Source organism: Geotrypetes seraphini, chromosome 2, assembly GCF_902459505.1.
Source record: "Geotrypetes seraphini chromosome 2, aGeoSer1.1, whole genome shotgun sequence".
Lineage (NCBI taxonomy): Eukaryota > Metazoa > Chordata > Amphibia > Gymnophiona > Dermophiidae > Geotrypetes > Geotrypetes seraphini.
In genome coordinates this window covers 469,054,749-469,078,810 of record NC_047085.1, presented here as the reverse complement: position 1 = coordinate 469,078,810, position 24,062 = coordinate 469,054,749, and the positions used below count along the sequence as shown (strand labels likewise).

At 43.1% G+C, this 24,062-nt stretch overlaps 1 protein-coding gene across 5 annotated transcripts in view; it reads left to right on the top strand.

Annotated features, from left to right (window-relative positions):
- DPP6 (dipeptidyl peptidase like 6) overlaps positions 1-23,818 on the top strand; it is a 1,246,761-nt gene extending 1,222,943 nt beyond the window's left edge. For all 5 annotated transcript variants that reach the window (XM_033931638.1, XM_033931637.1, XM_033931641.1 and 2 more), the window contains 7 exons: positions 4,384-4,578; positions 7,405-7,459; positions 11,963-12,068; positions 13,406-13,464; positions 17,257-17,329; positions 17,452-17,525; positions 21,279-23,818. In XM_033931638.1, the coding sequence (XP_033787529.1) occupies positions 4,384-4,578; positions 7,405-7,459; positions 11,963-12,068; positions 13,406-13,464; positions 17,257-17,329; positions 17,452-17,525; positions 21,279-21,425 (709 nt within the window). In that variant the 3' untranslated portion in view covers positions 21,426-23,818. The remainder of the gene's footprint in view (positions 1-4,383; positions 4,579-7,404; positions 7,460-11,962; positions 12,069-13,405; positions 13,465-17,256; positions 17,330-17,451; positions 17,526-21,278) is intronic.
- The last annotated feature ends 244 nt before the right edge of the window (positions 23,819-24,062 follow it).

The following is a 24,062-nucleotide window of genomic DNA, read 5'->3' as shown; positions in this document are numbered from 1 at the left end:
ATTGTGTGTACAACTTAATAATTGCCTGTGAATTGGCTTAAATCTGTGTTAATTGGCACCAATTAACAATTGTTTACCCAACTGACCTTGGTCACTAATTTAGAAGTTTTATATGTAAATTCTATTTCACAAAACCTCCAGGAGGGTGTGGATGTGGGAAAGGTGTGGGCAGATCAGGGTTATGCCTAGAAGTTATCATATACAAGGGTGAATAAAAAATTAAAGGCAAGTGTTAAATTATGTGATGACCGGAACAGAACTCATACATTGCCCATTGGATAGTTCGTCCATGCACAGTGCAGCACTCAGCCTTTAGTCATGTGGCAGTCATGAGGTCAGAAACATGGACGCTTTATTGCAAGATTGCACCATTGAAGAACAACGGATATTGATTCAGTATGGTCACAGCACCATGAATCAAGGAAAGGGTTTGTGAGTGGGTAAAAAGGTCTAAAGTGGAAAGAGCAGATGTCACCGATGAAGGTTGTTCTGGTCACCCATCAGCATCGCGCATACGAGAGCACATTAACAGGGTGAATGCCTTGATTAGAGAAGACCGACGAATAATGGTGTCTCAGTTGGCTGCAAATTTGGATATCAGCTGTGGATCTATTCCCGAAAGACCTAGACAGCTTGACCCACTTCCCTCTTTCCCCTCTCTTGCCCTTTCTCCCAATTGTTCCCCACATCCCTTAAGTTAATTCAACTTGTACGTCAACTCAACTTGTACCCCACTAATCTTTTGTAAACCGCATAGAACTTAACGGTATTGCGGTATATAAACTGTTATTATTATTATTATTATCTGCACTTGCCATAATGCATGACGACTTGGGATACAGGAAAGTCTGCGCTCGACGGGTTCCCAAACAGCTTTCTGATCTGCACAAGCAACAATGCGTGGAGGTTGCGACCTAGTTCCTAAGATGGTATGAAGATCCGAGTATTCTGGAGAGAATTGTCGCTGGCAACTGTAACCCGGAGAGCAAAAGACAAAGCATGATGAAGTAAAGGAAGCAGTGCCCACCTGGCTTTGGGAGCAGCCGAAAAACTTCTTCTCCGAAAGAATGCAGAAGCTAGTTGAACGATGCAATAAATGCATCATCTTACATGGGGACTAAGGGGAAAAGTGATATGTTCAATTGCTCACAGTTACTTCTATTAAAGCCGTTAAATGTATTTTGCCTTTATTTTTTTGATTTACCCTCGTATGTTATAGAATACTAGGAGATACGCACCTGCCAACAAATAGGTGTGTGCAATTATATCAGTATGTTAGATATGAAAGTTCAGACTTATACTAACATTCTATAATGGGTGTGGATGTGTTTTTGAGTTAGGCAAAGGCATTTACACAAGAAAAACCCTTGGATAAATATAGTGCACCTAAAAGTAAGGGAAGCTAGCAATGCCTAAGGCCGCTTAGGCAGCACTAAGCGTGATTCTGTACAGTGCCCTAACTTTTATAGAATTGCATTTAACACTGCACTAGTCATTGCTGATTTTATAGGCTCCATATATTGAAATGGGGCCTTCAGTGGTTAAAGCTACAGCCTCAGCACCCTGAGGTTGTGGGTTCAAACCTACACTGCTCCTTGTGACCCTGGGAAAGTCACTTAATCCCCCCCTTTGCCCCAGGTACATTAGATAGATTGTGAGCCCATCGGGACAGACGGGGAAAAATGCTTGAGTATCTGAATAAATTTATGTAAACCGTTTTGAGCTCCCCTGCACTTTAAAGACCTCGATCGGTTGTGTTATACCCTGAGGCAGCAGGAATGTGAAACCCTGGCTACCGTCGGTGTGTCAATAGTCTCCATCAGATAAGTTGATCTTTTCATCCATCTTTTCAGCATTACGCTGTTTATTGCACCGCACAGAGCTTTTTCAGACACCAGGGGAGGGTTTATTTTAATGCCAGTGAGGTTATCACCCCAAACACCTTGAACCACCATTGTGGGGTAGGAGGGGCTAGGTTCTGAGGCTTTTTCCTCCTCTGATTTTTTTTGTTTCAGCCTGTGCTGTTGCATGTTATGTACCTAGCACTACCCATGCGAAAGAGTTTATCATTGATATTATTGGTTTTTCACTATATCTGTGTTATTAAGGCCTAATGTACCTCAGCACCTGTGTTTTAGGGGCCATGTATAGAATTGGGGCCTTAGGGCTCAATTTATGCTAGTTAAGGGCTTGTTAATCAATTAAGTTGCACATGCAAGTTGGATCTGTGCCTAAATTTTGGCACACAACTTTAGGTGCAATATATTGAATTCAGGGTTAGCGTGTGCTAATGCAAACACACTAGCAGGATAACATTTGCATACCCATTCCCTGCTTATGACATGCCCCCTTCCCAAAAAATAGCAAAATTAATATTTAGCACACGATTAAAATGCATTGACAGGCGAATTACAGAAAAACAGTGGGCCTGATATTGAAACTTCAGGAGGCAGCCCAGCTGCCTCTGGTGGTCAGCTTCGCGTTTTGCATTTTTTCTTTGCTTTTGGTTTGTGGTCGGGGGCTAGGTTCCTGAAGAAGGGCTCCTCCCCGAAACCAGCGTGGTTGAACTTTGGCTCCTGGCGTTTTCATTCGTGGTAGTTTGGTTCAGATAAGTATTATTTGTGATTGAATTTGAGTATTTTTTGATATTGTTTCTTATTGCTTCATTTCTAGCTTGGCGGGTTTCGGCTGGCAGGGTTTGTGTGGGGGTCGCTCAGGTTGTTATTCCACCGTTTGAGTTTGATTTGCTCACGGGGTTGCTTAGATTTATTTAGGGCCTTATTGCAGGTGTTTTTCATTATATACACATAGGGGGCTCAATGATGGTGTGGTGGTGGAGGCTTCCTGCCTCAACCCAGAAGTGAAGTATCGGAGCTTCTGCTCCCATTGCTGATGGTTCACACTGAGAGCGCCCTTTATTTCTCAAGTGGAGCTGTTGCAGGTTAGGACTGTAGCTCACCCTGGGCGTCCCCCATCCAAACCCTGTTGTGACTGGTTGTGCCTCTTTGTTGTTACTATTCTGGTGGTCAGCAGCAATCCCAGATATTCAATGCCAAGGTCACCAGCATTGGATATCTGGGACAAAGTTTGGCAGCTCATACAGCCAGCAAAGTCAATTTTCATTGGCTGGCCGGTTAAGGGTAATGTTCAAAAATAGGTCTGCATTGTAGGCAGGTCTGTCTGGCCGTGTGCCTTAGCCAGCCAGCCAATGGAAATCAGTAGTGACCATTAGAGAATGACACGGTGGCAGTTACCCGCAGCTAGCTGCAGGTAGTCGCAGATAACTCGCCGAAACGGTGAGGGGGAAAAAGTGCTCACTGCAGGCACAGGGACAAGGTCATCCACCGCCCCGTGGAGCGGTGAATGGCCTTGTCCCCACAGTTAAGGGAGGGAAGGCACGTGGTCTCCTCCCTCCCTCGCTTCCTACCTATGGCCAAATCTATCTCCCGCCCTCCCCCTTACCTTCGCGGTGCTTTAGTAAAAAAAACTTACTGAGCCCGGCAAAGCCTGCCTGCCTGCAGTCGTGTGTGTGTGGGTGGAAGCTTTTCCTCAGATGCAACTTCCAGTTGCATCAGAGGAGAAGCTTCCGCCCACACATATGCGACTGCAGGCACATGCATGCTTTTCCAGCTTCAGTAAGTTTCTTTACTAAAGCGCCGCGAAGGTAAGGGGGAGGAAGGGAGATAGGTTTGGCCATAGGTAGGGAGGGAGGGAGGGAGGGGGCCGCGCACACACGCGATCAATGACCGCGCTCCTTCCCTCTCTTAAGTTTTTTTACTAATGCGACGCGAAGGTAAGAGGGAGAGAGGGAGATTCTCGGGCCGCTGAAGGGTGGTGAGGTTGCGAGAGGGAAGGGTGGATGCTGTGGGGACGGGGCAGTGAAGGGGATGGCGGGGACGGGGCGGTGAAGGGGATGGGGGTCCGGTGATGGGGCAGTGACGGGGATAGATTTTTTTCCCCGTGTCATTCTCTAGTGACCATCTAGTTGGTGTGACATAGCCAGTCTCCGAGCTAGCCGGCAAACGGAAGTTCAACAGGAGATAGCTCACTACATTCTGCTGAATATTGGCAAATAGCCAGCCAAACGGGATTTAGCCAGTTAGGAGCCATGTCCTGCTGAATATCAGGGGGAATGTGTTTTGCAGTAGGCCTTTTTTCCCATGTTAAATGCCCCATCCTGAGTAGAAGTGCCTGCACTCTCAATAGTGTGGGAATTAATAATATAAAATTGTATGAGCACCATGCAAATCTCTGAATAATGGTGCAGTTACAAGGGATGAAGAGACAGATTTTTCAATTCTGTGCTTATGAGACTCATGTTTTGAAGGAAGGGCCTGCTGGTTCTGCTCTGAGTTGTTTCTTCACTTTTCTGTTTCCTCTCAGTGATGGAACACCTGGTAGCCAGAGTGTGACAGAAAAATTTGAAATAAACTGGGCAACTGTGCTGGTCAGCTCATTTAGTGCTGTTGTGGTGAACTTTGATGGCCGTGGCAGTGGTTTTCAAGGCACAAAACTTTTACATGAAGTGAAGCGAAACCTGGGATTTCAGGAGGAGAAAGACCAAGCAGAGGCTGTCAGGTGAGGTGATACCTCTGGGCTCTGATTGACCTGAGATGTCACACTGAGAAGGAACAAAAGCTTTAGTAGTTTGATTTTAAATTCTTCTTGTTATCAGGCTGTTAAAAGAAACTTATTTGATAAAAATGTGTAATTTAGATAAAATACCTTTTAAGATTTTATACAGAATGTTTTGAATTTTGTGATGTAAATTCGCTGTGTTGTGCAGTTCTTACTCTTATTGTAAACCACACTGAACCGTGAGGTATTATGGTATATAAATAAATTTATTATTATTATTACATGTCATTTACTATATGCATATCAAACAGTCAAGGCAGTTGGTGTTTCTTTTGAATGGTAACCATAGAATTTAAAGTTATACTCAAATGTACAGTACCAGCCGATATCCAAATATTGGCACTGAATATCTAGATATAGTACTGACTACCAGAAATATCTGCCCAGTTCTACCTCCAGCCCTGCCCAGTTCCGCCTCCAACCTCGCCCCCATAAAACCTCCTCTCTTCTTCCCCGATGAGCTCCTGCCGCGTCTGGAGGGCCTGGAGCATGTGTGGATGCGTATGACATCATCCACGCATGTTTAGAGACCATTTAGATGCAGCCGAAGATCATTGGGGCTTTCCAAAATCCATAAAAACACGGTTTTTGGAAAGTTTGTTCAGGCACCTGGATAGTCCTCTAAAAAGACTGAATAGTCTTCTAAAAAGACCGGATTTTCCTAGATGTTTGGTAACCCTACATATTGAGGTCTATGACTATCTCTGCATGCTTTCTGATGGAGACTACTGATCATTTTAGTAGCCGCCCAATGGTCTGACTCCATCCTGTTTATATCTTTCCAGAACGGAACACAGTACTCTAAATAGGGACTCACCATAGACTTATACAGAGGCATTATCACCTCCTTTTTCCTGGTAGCCATTCCTCTTCCTATGCACTCGAGCATCCTTTTGGCTTTGGCCATCACCCTTTATAACTGTTTGGCCAAGTTAAGATTGTAGAAACAATCACTCCTAAGTCTCTCTTTTCTTTTGAGAATAAAAGTACTCCTCTTAAATGGTACTGCCCCCTTGGGTTTCTTTAGCCCAAGTGCATGACCCTGCATTTTATAGCATTAAATCTTAGTTGCCAATTTCTGAACCATTCTTCTAGCTTTTATAGATCCTTCCTCATGCTATCAACACTATGAGGGGTTTCTACCCTATTACAGAGTTTTGTATCATCTGCAAAGAGGTAAATCTTACCTAGCAGCCCATCCGCAATATACCGGTAAATCACAAAGATGTTAATAAGAGCTTGCCCAAGGACCGATCTCTGTGGTAGTATCTGTAAAATGTCATTGAAAATCCATGGATGGCTCTAGTCAGTGCTATTTATCCAGGTAACAGTTATTGCTATCCAGCTTTGAATATCGAGCCCAGTGTTTGTTCATTCATTAGCTATGGACTAAGTGTATGCCTTCTGCTCCTTCAAAGAGAGTGTGATAGAGGTGGGCAGCATCTTCCGGAGAAGGGTTGCACAGATGGACAGACAGGCCACACTTTGGGCATTCAAGAAAAAAACTCTTTAATTAAACAATAGTGCAGAGCCTGTTTCTTCACACGCTCCTATAAGTTTGTGTTCTTCCAAGAAAACAAGTAGGCTTTTCCACAGTCTTTTCCCAATCCCAAGTCCCATTCTCCGTAAGGCTTGACACACCCCAAACAGTCTTTATTTTAGGTGCAGGAAACAGTTAGGCAGCATTTGGTCCCAGGTCTTAGCAGGCACTGAACAAAGGCAGGTTTTTAAATGTAGTACTGTCTTCATCCAACAAACTCTGTCAGTGCCAAGCCCTTCCAAGCCGCTTCTCCAACTCCTGGGTCTGGCTCAGCCTTTTAAGTTTCCCTGAGTCACTTCCTGGTTTCCTACTTTTCTCCCCTTCCCCCCTTCCTGAGGAAACCTCTTTCTCACTTCTGCTGTGGTTGTGAGACAATTTAGCCAGGAGGGGGAGTGCCAGATTTTCCTAAAGTTTATTCTGAGTCTGAGCAGCAGTGTCAAGCAGGGAAAGTGGCAGGGTTTCATACACTCTGTCAAAGAGAGAAAAGGAGAAAGTGAGACACTGACACTGGGGGGAAAAAACTCTATACAAGTTGGATTAGAGGAGTAGCTTAGTGGACTGAGAACTGAGTTCATTTCCCACCGCAGCTCCCTATGAACCTGGGCAAGTTACTTAATCCTCTATCACCTCAGGTACAGGAACATATTGTGAGCCCAGTAGGAACAGCGAAAGTACCTGCATAGAATATGTAAACTGCTCTGGTTGTACCACAGAAAAGCAGTAGCTCAAGTCCATGATCCAAGCGTCATGAGTTTTGCGATTGCGCTTGTTTGGAAAGTGACAAAGGGTGGTGGTATGAGGAGTTGATGCAAAGGAGAGAGATGTTACTAGTGATAGCTGCAGTGATCAGCCCGCATTTAGGCCCTTTCCAATATTTTCGTAAACTATATTGCGGAAGGGCCATCAGAAACGTTTGCCTTTTAGTGCGTGATTGCCAAATCTGCAACAGAGTAGACACGTTTTCTCTGTTTCCATGAATACTGAGCTTACAAACAGCCATCAATCCATTCGTATAATTCCTTAAACTTAACAATGTATTAGAAGATTTACCCAACTGTGGAAGAAGATAAACCCTCTTGTGAGGCTCATGTCTCATTTCGAGAATCACTGCACATCTGATCTACAATATATTATATGTAGACCCAGCATTTGCATGCCTCATAGTTGAGAAAGTTAAATTGCAAAGTCGTATATTATTATTGAGTTCTCATCTCCTTCTGTTTCAGAACAATGTTGAGAAAACCATACATAGATAAAATGCGAGTTGGCGTATTTGGAAAGGTAATTTGCTTTCTTCTTTATTTGTTTGTTGAGGATCATTCAGACATTTACCAAATCAAACAGTACAGTATTCCATCTCACTTTGTTAGTAGAGGCCCTAGAGGGGGTATTTACTTTTTTACATGTTTTAAAGAGGTTTCCAGCCTCTGCTGGATCAAAACGTTCTTTTAAACTATTCAGAATATTTGAAGACTAAACTCTTAAGAATGTGACACTTATTGAAACCCACATCTGTTTTCATGTTCTCTTTTCTCCATAATTTTAGAATGTACTATTTTTACAACGTGCTATCCACAACAATTATATCATAGTTCCAATGTGAGGTTTTATTTCAGGAATTGGTCCCAAAAACTGAAAATTGGAATTTAATTATATAGCTGGATAGACATTGTTTTAAAAACAGAAATATTAAAAAAAAGTTCAAAGGCGCTGAGTCACTAAGGAATCTGCATAATTATTATAGCATATATAGCAAAATTTTCATCAATGTTCAATTTACAGCCACAAGCAAGTACTTGTTAAAAGTTGTAATAAGGGTGCATTGTTTCATACACTGTGCAGCTGTATTAAGTGGTAGCATTTGTAGGTGTTCAGTGGTGTGAAAATGAAATTGAGGGCTTCCTTCCAGCTAGCATGGATATTTAGGGGGCCAGTATCAGTGAGTTGAGCTTTGGGAAGGAAAGGGAGAAATGTACATAGAGCTTCCTCGGGGTAGAGTCATTTCAAGGAGGTGGTCTAGTGGTGTCATCTATGAGGGGAGGTCCTAGGCTTACATTAAGGGCTAGATCAGAAATGGGCAATCGGGTTTACAGGATTTCCCCAATGAATATGCATGAGGTCTATTTGCATGCACTGCTTTGAATGCATATTCATTGGGGAAATCCTGAAAACCCGATTGGATTCTGGCCCTCGCGGACCGGAGTTGCCCATGTCTGGGCTAGATTCAGTAAATGACACTCTAAAATCAGCACCCAATGCTATTCTTATAGTGACTCAAAGATGAGCGCCCATTATAGAATAGCATTGAGTGTTGATTTAGGTGCCCAAATTTGGATGCCAGGACTTATGCCTTCTGAAACTAGGTGTAATTCTGGGTGCCCAATTTTGGCACACATCCCCGGTATTCTGTAATATTGCATGCAAATTTTAGGAATGTCCCCGACCCGCCCATGCACCTCCCATTGCCAGGCCCTCTTATGGGTTGCACATTGTTACAGAATAGTGTGTAGCAAGATGTATGCTAAGGGATCAATGGAAAAAGAGCTTGTTCAACTACTCATGCCACATGTAACTTGATATGAACAAACTGTCAAGCAGCTAATAAATGTGTTTACCAAGACCTCAAACACCCGAGACGCTACTTGAACTGATTTTGTGTCCTTACTGGGGTGATATATTCATTATCAGTCTTGTTTGATTTTTTTTAATGCAGACTATGATGCCATATTGTATCTATATGGTGCTGTACATGATAATAAATAATTTAGAAAGGGGAGAAGGGAAGGGGTGGAGGGGTGAAATGGTGGGATTGGGTAGGTCATATAAAATTTCTGGAGGAATGATAGTAATATGTATAGAAATATCAGATTTGTGAAATTACTTGTAATGAATATTTCTTTGTATTTTATTTTTGTATAATTACATGATAAACCTTTTTTAATAGCTTTTACTGATTAAACTAGGCACTGGTAGGGCGCCGTTTATAGAATATGGGCTTAAGCGCTAATATTCAGCGGCCATCTTGTGCTGAATATTAGCGCTTAGCTGGCTAAAGAAGGAATTCATCAAGGGACGCTAAATGCTAAAATGCCCATAGGAGTATAATGGGCAAATTAGAATTTAGTATGCACTAATCGTTAACACACAATAAATCTGTTAGCACCCCATGATGAATTCTCACCAGGAGCCGTTCCTGCCAGTTAAATAGCACTGAATATCGGATGAACTGAAAGTAATAGGGGTAAATTTTAAACTTTGCAGCAGAGCTCTTATTACTGCACTGTATCGCTGGGCCTCTGATTTACACTTCTCCCTCCGTATTCGCTGTGATAGGGGATTAACAGAACCGCAAATACAGAAAAACCGTGAATAACCTTTTTATATGTTATTCGCTGTTTTCTATTAAAAACCATTGTGAATATGGTGAAACTGCGAATAACATGGTGGGAGACCTGGTCTGTTCCTGAAGGAGAGGCAAAACACGGTGAAGAAAGTGCTGGGAATCAGTAAGTAAACGGCGAAGAAACAACAAACCCCAGTGGTTCTCTACGGAGATCTCAGACCTCATAAAAAAGAAGAAAAGAGCATTCATCTCCTGCAAACAATCAGGAAAGCAGGAATCTAAGGAGGTCTATCTGGCCAAGTCAAAGGCAGTCAAAACAGCAGTCAGAGAGGCCAAACTTCATATGGAGGAGAATCTAGCAAAAAACATCAAGAAGGGCGATAAATCCTTCTTCAGGTATGTTAGTGACAGAAAAAGAAACACTGATGGGATAGTACGCCTTAGGAAACCCGACGGGAACTATGTAGAATCGGACTCTGATAAAGCCAAACTTTTAAATGAATACTTCTCCTCAGTCTTCACTTGCGAGGCGCCGGGATCCGGCACTCAGCTGCAAACAAGGGAAAGCTCGGAAGACCCGTTTCAAAATTTAAAGTTTACGCCCAGCAGTGTCTACTATGAGCTATCAAGACTCAAGGTGAACAAAGCCATGGGACCAGACAAACTACACCCCAGGGTGCTCAGGGAGTTGAGGAACGTCCTGGCGGAACCGTTATCCACGCTCTTCAATCTTTCCCTAAGTACAGGAAGAGTCCCGTTGGACTGGAAAACGGCTAACAACATTCCACTCCACAAAAAGGGATGCAGGATGGAGGCTGCGAACTACAGGCCGGTGAGTCTCACATCGATAGTGAGTAAACTTATGGAAACACTAATCAAATGCCAATTAGATACAATCCTGAATGAGGAGAATCTACGAGATCCCCATCAACATGGATTTACAAAGGGAAGGTCCTGCCAATCAAATCTGATCAGCTTCTTTGACTGGGTAACAAGAAAGCTTGATATAGGGGAGTCCCTGGACGTCGTGTACTTGGACTTCAGCAAGGCGTTCGATAGCGTCCCACATCGCAGGTTATTGAGTAAGATGAGTTCGATGGGATTAGGTGAAACATTAACTGCATGGGTTAAGGACTGGCTTAGAGGTAGACTTCAGAGGGTAGTTGTAAACGGTACCCTCTCCGAAACGACGGAGGTGATCAGTGGAATGCCACAGTGCTCGGTCTTGGGCCCGATCCTATTTAACATCTTTGTAAGAGACTTGGCAGAGGGGCTTCGAGGTAAAATTACATTATTCGCCGATGACGCCAAACTATGCAACATAGTAGGCAAAAGCACAGTGCCCGACAGTATGACGCAAGACCTACTCCTACTGGAGAATTGGTCAGACTTGGCAACTAAGTTTCAATGCCAAGAAATGTAAGGTCATTCACCTTGGCAGCAAAAATCCATGCAGGATTTATATCCTAAATGGTGAGACCCTAGCAAGGACTGCAGTAGAACGAGACTTGGGAGTGATCATTAGTGAAGACATGAAGACTGCCAACCAAGTGGAGAAAGCTTCATCCAAGGCTAGAAAAATCATGGGTTGTATCCATAGAAGCTTCGTCAGCCGTAAGCCTGAGGTCATAATGCCGTTGTACAGATCCATGGTAAGACCCCCATCTGGAATACTGTGTACAATTCTGGATGCTACATTACCAAAAAGATGTGCTGAGAGTTGAGTCGGTTCAGCGAATGGCCACCAGGATGGTCTCGGGACTCAAGGATCTCTCATATGAGGAACGGCTGGGTAGATTGCAGCTGTACTCACTCGAGGAACGCAGAGAGAGGGGAGACATGATCGAGACGTTCAAATATGTCACGGGCCGTATCGAGGTGGAAGAAGATATCTTTTTTCTTAAAGGGCCCACGGCAACAAGAGGGCATCCGTTGAAAATCAGGGGGAGGGGGAAATTTCATGGTGACACCAGAAAATATTTCTTCACCGAAAGGGTGGTTGAACGCTGGAATAATCTTCCACTACAGGTAATTGAGGCCAGCAGCATGCCAGATTTTAAGAAAAAATGGGATAGGCATGTGGGATCTCTTCATGGAAGAAGTTAGGGGGTGGGTCATCAGAGTGGGCAGACTAGGTGGGCCTTGGCCCTTTTCTGCCGTCATTTTCTATGTTTCTATGGAATCAGTGATTTCTCTATGCAAGCTGATGTAATTTGGGGGGGAGGAGCTAGCAAGCTAAAAACCGTGAATAATCGAAACCGCGAATGCTGAAACCGCAAATACAGAGGGAGAAGTGTACTACTTTGGTTCTCAGGCCTCTGTCATCAGAGGCCAATGTTTTGTTTTGTTTTTTCTATGGATACCTGTTGACTGTCAGTGTAAAGAGTGCACTTACCATTTGCATGCATGACACATCTGTTGTCTGGCATTCTGTTCTCTAGGACTATGGAGGGTATCTCAGTACTTTGCTTCTCATGGCTGGTGAAGAAAATCCAATATTTTCGTGTGGAGCTGCACTTTCCCCCATCACAGACTTTAAATTATATGGTAAGCAGTAACTAGTTGGCAATAAGTAGCAGTAACTAGTTGGCAATAAGTAAGCAGTAACTAGTTGGCAATAAGGTTGCAATGTTGCCGTCAACAAAATGTTGTGATTTGCAGAAACCACAGCAAAAATTCCAATCTACGGGACCTTATACTAGGGTTACCAGACATCCAGTTTTTACCAGACATGTCCTTTTTTTAGAGGACCATCCAGGTGTCCAGACAGCTTTTCAAAATCTGGCACCTTGTCCGGGTTTTGAAAAGCTTTGATCTTAGGGCCCGCGTCTGGAGGGCATCTGCGCATGCACGGATGCAACATAGAGACATCACGCGCATGCGTGCATGCGCGTGAGGTCATTGCATCACACCCGCACTTCCTCAGAAGCCCTCCAATCGCGGCTCCAAGCTCGAGGAGAAGAGGTTGGGGCTGAATTGGGCATGACTTGGATGGAACAGGGCGGGGCCACGTGTCCGGATATTACTATAGTAAAATCTGGTAACCCTAACAGTAAAAAATTTGGGAAGTCCATAACTATATAAAATTCTGAGCCTTACTGATATGCTACTGACAAGCATAAGTGCAGTAAAATCAAATACGTTATCTTCAAACGCTTCATTTTTATTTAAAGAATGGTGAAGCAGTTTATTTGTTACAAAATAAAATATCTGTAACTTTGGCAGCTGTCTCGTACGTAATGCGGCTTTTGAAACCTTTAGAGCAGGGCTTCCCAAACTGTGGGTTAGAACCCTAAATAGTCACCTAAACCTGCATGTGGGGTCATGACCTGGCTGGGCCACAAAAAAATCTCATTGGTCCATGTTTCTTGTTCAGCCTGTTCTAATTAAGTCTGCAGGCTTCACAGAAGTGAACATCCAAGGTGGAGGGGGAGGGGAATGTATTTTGAAGATTAAAAATTACTTAATTATAATGTTGTAATCAAATAATAGGTTTTATTGTACTAATAATTGGGAGGTGGGTGAGGAAAATGTTTGTTTTTTATACTACTTGTGTAAGAATGGTGCATTTTATGCAATCTTTTAATGTTATATTATTTGTAATGCACTGTCAGAGTTTGGAAATCAATAAAGTTAAAAAAAAAAAAAAAAAGGACGGGGATGTTGCAGTATCAGCTGCAATGCTGTAGGAGGGTTGTAAGCAGCAGCGAGGATGGGAAGCTAAGCCTCTAGGGAGGTCAGAGGTAGCCTGCTTTCTGTTGTCACCCTAATGGGTTCTTTGCCACAGAAGGATTGATAAGGGCTCTCTTAGAGTTACCAAATGCTTTGTCAAAATACATAAAGGAAAGACTCACTAACATATTATCTTTATTTTCTGTATTAAGCATCAGCCTTTTCAGAAAGATACTTGGGATTGCATGGCATCGATACCAGAGCCTATGAGGTATGTTTGATTAACAAAAGTTCAATTATGGCATACATTAAATTAGATAAAATTAATTTATGATATGAGCAGTATGTCCATAACAAGTATAATTTAATTTAAATGCATACTTTCTATGGATTACAATTAAAATCTTCAGATCTTCTCCATGGCCTAAAAAAGAATCACAAGTGTAAAACGTACTATTATAGCTCACCACAGGACGAGGTCCCGCTATTCTGAATTTCAGATGTTCTCAAATAGCAGGCAGACAACCATAGATAGTTTTGTGACATATCGTCTATGGAGTAGACCAAAAGGCAAAAACAGAATCGGGAAATTCAGAGGACTGACACATGGAGTTGACTATAACTACAATGCTTTCGTCATGTGTCACAATCACATTTATATCACTAGGAATAGGCAATCCATTAAAGGGAACCATTTGCAAAATGCCGCAGTGGGTCCAGATATAAAGGAAGGTCACTTTTGACACACAACACTTTCTGCCAATTTTCAAAGTATGTCCTTTCACTGTAAAGCTTGAGGCGAAGACACTGACACCTGAATGTAGCTGCAAAAGTGTACATTTAGGGGGTTAAATGTTTTACTCATGTAAAAGGCCTTTTTAAAAATTATCCAAGGTTGCATATATTTAAAAAAAAGTACACATAAGAATTGCCGCTGCTGGGTCAGAGCAGTGGTCCATCGTGCCCAGCGGTCCGCTCATGCGGCGGCCCCCAGTGCCAGTGACCAATAACAAGAAGATTCTGTATATCTTCGCACTACCCACAGGCGCTGCTCTGCACCTTGAGTTCTCAAGTAAGGTCCTTGGCATCACTATTGATTCTTCTCTCTCCCTCAACGACCACCTCAACTCCTTGGCAAAATCATGCTTTTTCAGCTGATCCAGAATACTGCAGCCAAGTTGATCTTTGCAAAACGCAAATCTGACCATGTCTCCCCCACTCCTGTCCAATCTTCACTGGCTCCCAGTGATTTCCAGAATCCATTTCAAATGCTCCTGCCTGACTTTTAAGATCATTCACGGCATCTTTCCTCCCCTAATCCCACTATCCTTTAACTCCTCGAGTCCTGACTCCACCAGACCCGCCCAAAGATATAAACTATCCTTCCCCTCTCTACGCGGTATTCTCTATGCAGGTAAACTGGGAAAATCTCTTCTCTTCAAAATCACAGGTCTCTGGAACAACCTTACTATCCCGTTGCAGAACCTGAGCTCTGTCCAACTATTCCGCAAGCAACTGAAAACTTGGCTCTTCTCTAACATGTAATTCTATTTTCCCCCTTACTCTTCCATTCTATATATAAGCTCATGTAAACCTTTTCCTTTCTCTTCTTATATTTTAAGTTCTTGTAAACCATGCCAAGCTCCACTTCCGTGGAGAGGATGCAATATATAAACTTAAGGTTTACTTTAGTTTAGTATATTCTGGAAAAGAGGCAGGAGAAGGGAGATGCAATAGAGATGTTTAAATACTTGCATGGCAGAAACACACAGGAGGCAAGTCTCTTTCAGTTGAAATAAAACTCTGGAATGAGGGTGCATAGGATGAAGGGGAAAGGGGTGCGGACTCAGAAGTAACTTGAAGAAATACATTTTTTTCATGAAAAGGGTGGTGAATTTGTGAAAAGGCCTCCTAGTGGAGGTAGTGGAAATGAAAAGTGTATCTGAATTTAAGAAAGCTGGAACAAGTGTACAGGATCTCTAAGGAAGAGAAAGGGTTAGTAGATGGCATGACTTTGAAGGCCGAATATACCAGTTGTGGTGGGGGCGCCGGCTCCTCTCTGACCTGCTGCTGCGCGCGCCTTCCCATCGTTCCCTTGTACCTACTTAGGGCTAAATATACGAAGCTCCCATACCATGGTGAGAGTGATTTTTCTTTTACCAGCGATGCTCAGCATAATAGCATGCAAATTATATACATGCTATTGGTGCAGAAAATCATGGGTAAAAGGGGGGAGGAACTATGCCTGGTGCTTTCTCCTCCTTCTGCTGCCCTGTCAAAAAAAGCAGCCCCTGCTCTCCCTGCCTGCCGGTACAGCTAACGGGGGCAGGAGAATCCACCATCATCTGAGCCGTGGCTTTGGGAAAATCCTGCCAGCTCAGCTGATTGGGGATTTCCCCAATCAGCTCAACCAACAGGCAGGCAAAGGCTGCTTTTTTAATGGGTGCAGTGGTTGTGCTCACACAGCTGTGCCCGTTAAAAGAAGTTGCGTGACCCCAAAACGGGGACCCCTTGACAACAAGCCCCTCAACATCCCAGACACCAAGCCCCCTGCCCCCTCCCACCACTCCAAAATAAAATTCTGGTGGACTAATGGGCTGGGTCGGATCAGACCCCCCCCAGCTCAAGGACCCTCCAACCCCGATGCCACCCCTCCCCATAACTTTTGTTGAAAATAAGGCAGGAGGGATAAGAACATAAGAATTGCCACTGCTGGGTCAGACCAGTGGTCCATCGTGCCCAGCACTCTGCTCATGCGGTGGCCCTCTTGTCAAAGTCCAGCACCCTAACTGAGACTAGCCCTACCTGCATACATTCTGATTCAGCAGGAACTTGTCTAACTTTGTCTTGAATCCTTGGCGGGTGTTTTCCCCTATGACAGACTCCAGAAGAGCTTTCCAGTTTTCTACCACTTTCTGGGTGAAGAAGAACTTCCTTACGTTTGTCCGGAATCTATCCCCTTTCAATTTTAGAGAGTGCCCTCTCGTTCTCTCTACCTTGGAGAGGGTGAGCAACCTATCCTTATCTACTAAGTCTATTCCCTTCAGTACCTTGAATGTTTCGATCATGTCCCCTCTCAATCTCCTCTGTTCGAGGGAGAAGAGGCCCAGTTTCTCTAATCTTTCGCTGCCTTAAAGGGCTGTCTCTTCAAAATGGCAGCCCTTCCCCCTCCTGGTGCATTCTGATTAGCTCAGGTGGCTATGGCCCCTCCCCTCAGGAGGGACCTTAGGTACCTGAGCCAGTCGGAGCCTAAGGCACTGATTGGATCAGGCGCCTAAGGTCCCTCCACAGGGGAGGAGCCTTAGGCACCTGAACTAATCATTACCTTAGACCCCTCCCAGTGCATCCAAGGGTGCACCAGAAGGGAGAAGGGCCACCATTTTGAAGAGACAGTCCTTCAAGGCAAGAGGGAGTGGGCATCCCTCCTGCCTGATTATTTAATCAAAAGGTGTGGGGGGGCATTGTCATTGGTGGAGGGTCCTTGAGCTTGGGAGGGTCTGACCCGACCCTCCCCCAGCCCACTAGACCACCAGGATTTTGTTTTGGGGTGGTGGGAGTGGTCAGGGAGATCAGAAGAGGGGATTAGTGTCAGGTGGTATCAGGGGGGTCATGGTTTTGGGACTTTCTTCCAGAAAGCTGCATTGTTTTTATGCTATTGTGTGCGCACAACAATTAGCAGAAACTCCAGAGCTGCCAGTAATTAGCAACTAGAAACAAGGGGAGATTCCTTTTTGTGCATCATTAGGAGAGCTCATTTAAATACTAAAGAGCTCTGCCTCCTAGCGATGTATGTGCAGAGGGTTCTGGGGGTTGGGAAGAAGAGAGCACACGCATGGTGGGGGTGGGGGCACAGATGTGCACCTCCGCTCCGGGTACCCCTTACCCTCGCTACGCCACTGGCTATAGTTCAGGTTCCTCTTTCCCACAAGCATCAATTTGCACTTGCTCTCATAAATAATTTATTCTTGAACTTAAATGAACTGATACTATTTTAATACATATATTTAAAAGTGCTGTATTTAGTGCAGCAACAACAGATATTCACTTTAATTTGTCTTTTCAGATGGCCAAATTAGCACGCAGAGTGACATCATTGAAGGAAGAGAAATATTTGATCATTCATGCAACAGCAGACGGTAACTAACTCTTTGGCCTATCTTTTAAAGGTCTTTGAAAAGACCAGAATGCTATAGTTTAAGATTTGCTTAATTCATATGTCCTTCCAATGCATTGGTTGACATAAACTTTGTTTTTGCAGAGAAAGTCCATTTCCAGCATACAGCAGATCTTATTACACATTTAATAAATGCAAAGGCTAATTACACATTGCAGGTAAGCGTGTGCTTCTTCCACTATTTCAAGAAACAAATAAATATGTCTACATGCATATATGCCTTGTAAAGTCGTTGTGTTTGAGCTACATATTTTCAGTTCAGGTATCTAAAACTGTTAAAGCTCAATATTCCAAATATTTTATCTTTTATGTGTTATTAAACCTTATATATAACCTTATATAGTACATAAGAGTTTATAATAAAAAAAACCATGTATATAGCCAATCATTATTAAAAACACGCAATTAATTCAGATAGAAAAGATGTTACACTACTCAAATTACATCTAACCTGAAATCAAATTTTGCAGAACAACTAGTATACTAAAAAGTAGCATAAAGGGGCAAATGGCTGTTTTTTTCCTCAAACCCTTCCAATTTGGTGTTTTTGAAACCTGTTGTCTAGATGGTTTTCTATGTAGTTTATCAATAGTTCATCTAAATTTCAAGGGGGCATGTTGGAGGCGTGGTATGGGCGGGGCTAGGGCGGGCTTATGACTTGAATATTTTTCTGCCATAATCAAACACGTCCAGGGCACAATTTGGATTGTTTAGGGCTAAATCTGTTTTAATAACGAATAAGTGCCAAAACAGTGCTCAAACTGGCCAGATGACCACTGGAGGGATGTAAATATAACACCCCCAAACTCCGCCAGTGGTCACTGACCAACTCCCACCATCCAAAAATGTGATTGAAACAGTGCATACTGTGGCCGGGCGTTGACTTGCTTGTGAAGGTCAGGCCTATGTTTCCCAGCCCATGCATCAAACCGAGCAGATGTTTGGAGGTAGTAGAGAAGGTAGTACTGCAAGGTTTATGAGTTCAAATGTCACAAAACTACTTCTGGAACAAGTGTTTTTATTAATGTAAAATATTCTACTTTTAAATAGTTCAAGTTCAGCAACAAAAGGGAATTTTCCCATCAACTGGGCCTTACTCTATATGAGCCACAGGTCAATTCATTGTTCCAGCACTTTCCTATTTTCCCAAAACAAAACTTTTCTCTCATACCACCAACTTGTTTCTTACTTCTTATTTGTACTTTGGTTCTGATTTTATCCCTGCTAGATCAGATCAGAAACCTCTTCAGGAAATGACAAATAAACAATTTATTTAGTCCTTTGCCATCCTTTAGTTTCCTCAGTTCATGCAAATATACCTGAAACTCTATTGAGCTTTATTTAAGATAAGAGCTCAATGATATGGGACCAACCCACCCATAAATGATCAGCTGTAATAATCCCACCCATGCATCTGCGCATTCTCAAAGACTTCTATTCTCCCTCTCGCCGAGAATCTCGGAGGGGGGCGGTTGGAGGTAGGGGGCCTTTGCGAGCAGGGGGAAGCGATGCCGGTTATCGGGGGGGGTGCTCGCAAATCGAGTCAACACTCGGTTTGCGAGTCAAAAGTTTGCTGAGGGTTTTGCTCGTCTTGCAAAACACTCGCAAACAGGGTTACTCGCAAACCGAGGTTTGACTGTATCTCAAGAGCTCTCTCTATTACTACATTTTCATTGCAGGCTCTACATTTTTTTGCATTTCTCTTTGTTACTATCTGAAGTCATATCTTCTGCCCTGCAACTTTATAATCCAGTAAGACTGTCAGAAACAAATCCTTAAATTGGGCCTTATTGCTTAGTGAGCAATTTCCACACTTGCCTCCAAAAATACAGCTTTAGCATTATCTGAATATTCTCCAGTGGTCAATGCACAGTTGAAGTACTCCATTGTAGCTCTCAAACAGTTCGCTGAAATGTTCTTTAAATCCTGTAAATACATTAATTTCAGTCTTACCCACTTGATATAGTAACTGCAAACAATTTCTTAAGTGAGTTACTCTAAACTAAACTAAACCTTGGGTTTGTATACCGCATCATCTATACATTCGCAAAGCTCGACACGGTTAACAAGGGTTAGGGTAGAAAGGAACTCCAGTGAAATGAAAAGACAAAAGGTAGGCGGAGAATGGATCCAAGGTACAGTTGCAGGATTTCAATTTGAGGCAGAGATTATGGACCAGGGATTCAGAAACTAGTTTCGTTTATGGAATTTGCTACTGTTGACAATCCAATATAAAGTGAGTTTTTAAAATATGGCCGTGAAGTGTTGTAAAATCAATATTAGTATTAATTTTTAATGTTTAATTCCCAGTCGGATCAAACAGATCAAGGCAGTTTACAAAATGAGTAGTATGTATAAGCTTGAAATCTTCTGGTGACTCTCAGAACTTTCTCATATTCACACTGTAAGCTTACTATCTAATTTGTGTGCCTAAACAGCTTTGAAAATGAGCCCCTACCAGATCCATTTCTAAACCGTGTTTTAAATGTGTCCTAGGTGGGGAGGTCATAAGATTAGTTCAACCTTGAAAAAAGCAGTTTTCAACCAGGCAGGTTTACCTGGATAAACACCTTGCCTCTTCCCTTATGTTTTAATAACACTCGGTGGGGGAAGGGGGGGGGGCATTTTCAGACAGCCTGTGTAGTTTTTGAAGGAAAGCATAGTTTCTCTTTGAAAACTTTCCATAGATGCAAAGGATTCTGTTCGTTTTGTGTGTACTTGGGAGCCCCACCTCAGTCCCACCCATCTTCTGCTTACATTATTGCCCCCTTCAAAATACACAATAGGCACATATTTACAGAATAGCACTTAAGTAGGGTTCATAGACAACACCGCGAAAGACAAAGGTGCACGCCGACAACTGAGCGCAAGACAGAGGCGCGCGCCGAAGAAAATTACTGTTTTTAGGGGCTCCGACGGGGAATTTTGTTGGGGAGCCCCCCCAGTTTACTTAATAGAGATCGTGCCGGCGTTGTGGGGGGTTTGGGGGGTTGTAACCCCCCACATTTTACTGTAAACTTAACTTTTTCCCTAAAAACAGGGAAAAAGTGAAGTTTTCAGTAAAATGTGGGGGGTTACAACCCCCCACAACACCCCCGCAGCGCGGCACGATCTCTATTAAATAAAGTGGGGTGTTCCCCCCCCACGCCCCCCCCGTCGGAGCCCTAAAAACAGTAATTTTATGTGGCGCGCGCCTCCACGCTGCGCTCAATTGTCTGCGCGCGCCTTTGTCCCGGCGCGCTTTTGACCTGACACCCTTAAGTAGAATATTGGCACGTACCTGCATGTATATTCTAGTAATTTAATTGTGTTATGTGCAGTGGTGTAGAAAGGGGAGGGGCAGACTGCTCTGGGCACCATCTTGATGAGGGCACAGGCATCTCTTCTACTTTCTGCCCCCCTCCTGCCCCTTCCCACGCCTCCCCTCCCCTGCATGCACCTTCATTTTTCTCCAGCCATACCTCTAGCTCTTCGCCGATGCGAATAGCGGCTCCAAACTACTGCTTGCGCCAACCTCAGCGTTCCCCTCTGATGTTGCTTCTGGGTCCCGCAACTAGCAAGTGATGTCAGAGCGAGAGCCAATGCTGGCGCGGGCAGCAAGTTGGAGATGGGGGGGACGAGAAGAGGGGAGGGCACCACTGCCCCAGGTGCCTCTCACTCTCACTTCGCTACGCCAGTGATTATGTGTGTGTATCATGCAAATAAATGTTATTGCCTAGTTTATAGGCCTTTTAAATGAGGTGATTTGATAAGACACAGATCTCTGGCTGCATGGATGTTTCAGCATGGTTAAACACAGCCCATGATCCGGTCTGTGAAGAATACTGCTGCGTAGACCATGCGTTTCAATTTGCAGATAGAATTGTTGATGCGGAATGTCTCCACGATGACGCCATGTTCTTTCTTTACAGATATACCCAGATGAAAGTCATTATATTAGCAACACTGCAGTGGAACAGCACTTGCACAAGTCGGTTATAAATTTCTTTGAGGAATGTTTCAGGATTCAAGACAAAATTCCGGCAGCAGCGATGGAAGAAGAGGAGGAGGAAGACTAACCTTTTCCTCGTGCTAAGCGCACAGCTGTTCTTTACTTAACAATATGCAAAAAGTGAATTTGTAATCCTGGGGAAAGAAGAACAGAAACAGCAGAAACGTAACATTTAGCATGTGTTTTAACAAAACTGAAAGTAGTGTCCCTGGCCGCTTATTTGAGCGAACGTCTTCCCAAACGGAAGAACCCGAAGCTTGGTGTGAACTCAACAGAGCCTGCTTTCCGTAAGGCGCTCTGTCATCTTCCCAAACTGCCGGTTTATTACGCAGAGGACCGCCTCAAAAGTCCACTGCACAAACCGCAAGGCTCTGTTTCCCGCCGAAGAAACTAACCTCTACCAGAAAAAAAAAATCCATCGCCCTGGCAACGGTACCCTATTACGAAGTCATTTGTGTCGGACTAAACTAATTTGTGGGGAAAAGATTATAGCACAATTATTTCAAAGACACTAATTCAGAGTTTTTGCTTGCTCTCTACCACATTTCCAAGAAGCATCGTTGCTATGGGGCTGCTTTGATGAGCGAGGACTTTTACAAACTGTCTTTCCAAGTGGAATATATATAACAGTACGTCATTATTGCCTATTTTTGATAGAGGATTTTTTTTTTTTTTTTGCAAGTTGAATCTTCACTTGAATTGGATCCAACCTTTTTGCTTTTCTTGCGTAATAGAAGAGACTGGAACCCATATGATGTCATAGAGGATGTTTGCTTCAAATATTGTAGATACTAATGACAGATTAGCAAGTCCTTTTCTACAATAGTTAAAGAAATATTTAATTAATGTACAGGTGTGCTGTTTCCTCTTGGATTTGGATTGATGCATGGCCTTCATTATAAATAATCAAATTGATGGGTCAGTTTTCAAAGGGACTTACATGTTTAGTAGCAGCCACTAATCGTATGTCTCGTGTCCTTGAATTTTCAACTGCACTATATCAGTAGTGCTGCTGAGAATCTCTTTAACCATTGATAATTCTATAAAGGTGAGCCTATCTGTGGTTCATTCTTTAAAGGAAAATAATTGCCTATGTTCCTTTACAGAATACTAGCATTGTGGGCAACTAGGTGCCTCTGTTTTAGACGTAACCATTAAGGGGGGAAACTATCTGATTTAGCACATGCTAATAGGGTTAGCACATACTAAACGCTAAGATGCCCATTATATTCCTATGAGCATCTGCGTTTAGCGTGCGCTAATAGGGTTAGCACCCCTTGATGAATTCCCCTTTAAACCAGCATGCCTAGATTGTTAAAAATACACGTAAATTATAGTAAAGGTACACAAGATCCTTTATCTGAAATCCTTGGGACCAGACATATTTCAGTTTTTTGAGCTTTTCAGTGTTTGGAATGGTAATGTTAAGTCAGAAAAAAACCAGATCCTAAGACCATAAAATTGCCACCACATTTTTTAAAATTCAAAATAAGGCAAGCACTTCAAACACGTTCCAAACTATGGAACTGTTTTTCACTGTCACCCTGAGTGGAATCTGCAGCTCTCATTGCCATTTTTCCAAATTTCAGTTTTCGGAGTTTTGGGGGGTTTTGGAATTTTGGATAAAGGATCCTTGTACCTGTATTCTAAAATGTACACTCATCACTATGCTCTCCAGACTCTGCCCATGTGTACACCAACCTTCAAACTACATGTGATCGCATTTAGGCATGGCTGGGATGTTGGCATGGCATTCTACACTGCTTGGCACCCTCCTTATAGAATTACACCCATATCCCCAGATTATATAAATGGTGTGCAAATTTCCAGGAACTGGCACACTATCCTGAGACGCGCATGCAACTAAGAAGCCAATTGGTCTCAATAAGTAGGTGCCAACAATCAACTATTGGCACTAATTGGCAGTGATGGTATCTTGCTACACATTATTCTATAAAGATCTGCACACAGATCTTATAATGTGCAACTCAGAAGGGGATGTGGGCGTGGGGTGAATCAGAGGCATTCGCTAAAGATGCGTGCAGTGTTACTGAATGCCAGGGATCCACACCAAGATTTACACCAGGTTTCAGTTGGCGTAAAACCTCGTGCCCAAAGTTTGATTATAAATGGCACACAACTTGGAGCACCGTTTACAGAATAGCATTCCAAGTGGATTTCTTTTCAGCACTGTTGTTTTTTTGAGTGCCTCTTATTTAATTACATTACATTACATTAGTGGCTTTTATTCCACCATTACTTTGCGGTTCAATCTAATCCATAGGACATGTCACTTAACTATGCATTCAAGGGGTAATTCTAGAAAATGCGTGGGCACCAGTATTAAGGTGCCAAGTAAGACGAAGAAATAGAACATAGAAACATGATGGCCGATAAAGCCAAATGGCCCATCCAATCTGCCCATCTGTAGCATCCACTCTCTCTTCCTCTCCCTAAGAGATCCTACATGCCTGTCCCACGCTTTCTTGAATTCAGGCACAGACTTTGTCTCCATCACCTCTACCGGGAGACTATTCCATGCATCTTCCACTCTTTCTGTAAAAAACTATTTAGTTAGATTACTCCTGAGCCTATCACCTTTTAACATCATTCTATGCCCTCTCACTGGTGTTTCCTTTCAATTGAAAGAGACTCATCTCATATGTATTTATGCCACATAGGTATTTAAACGCCTCTATTATAT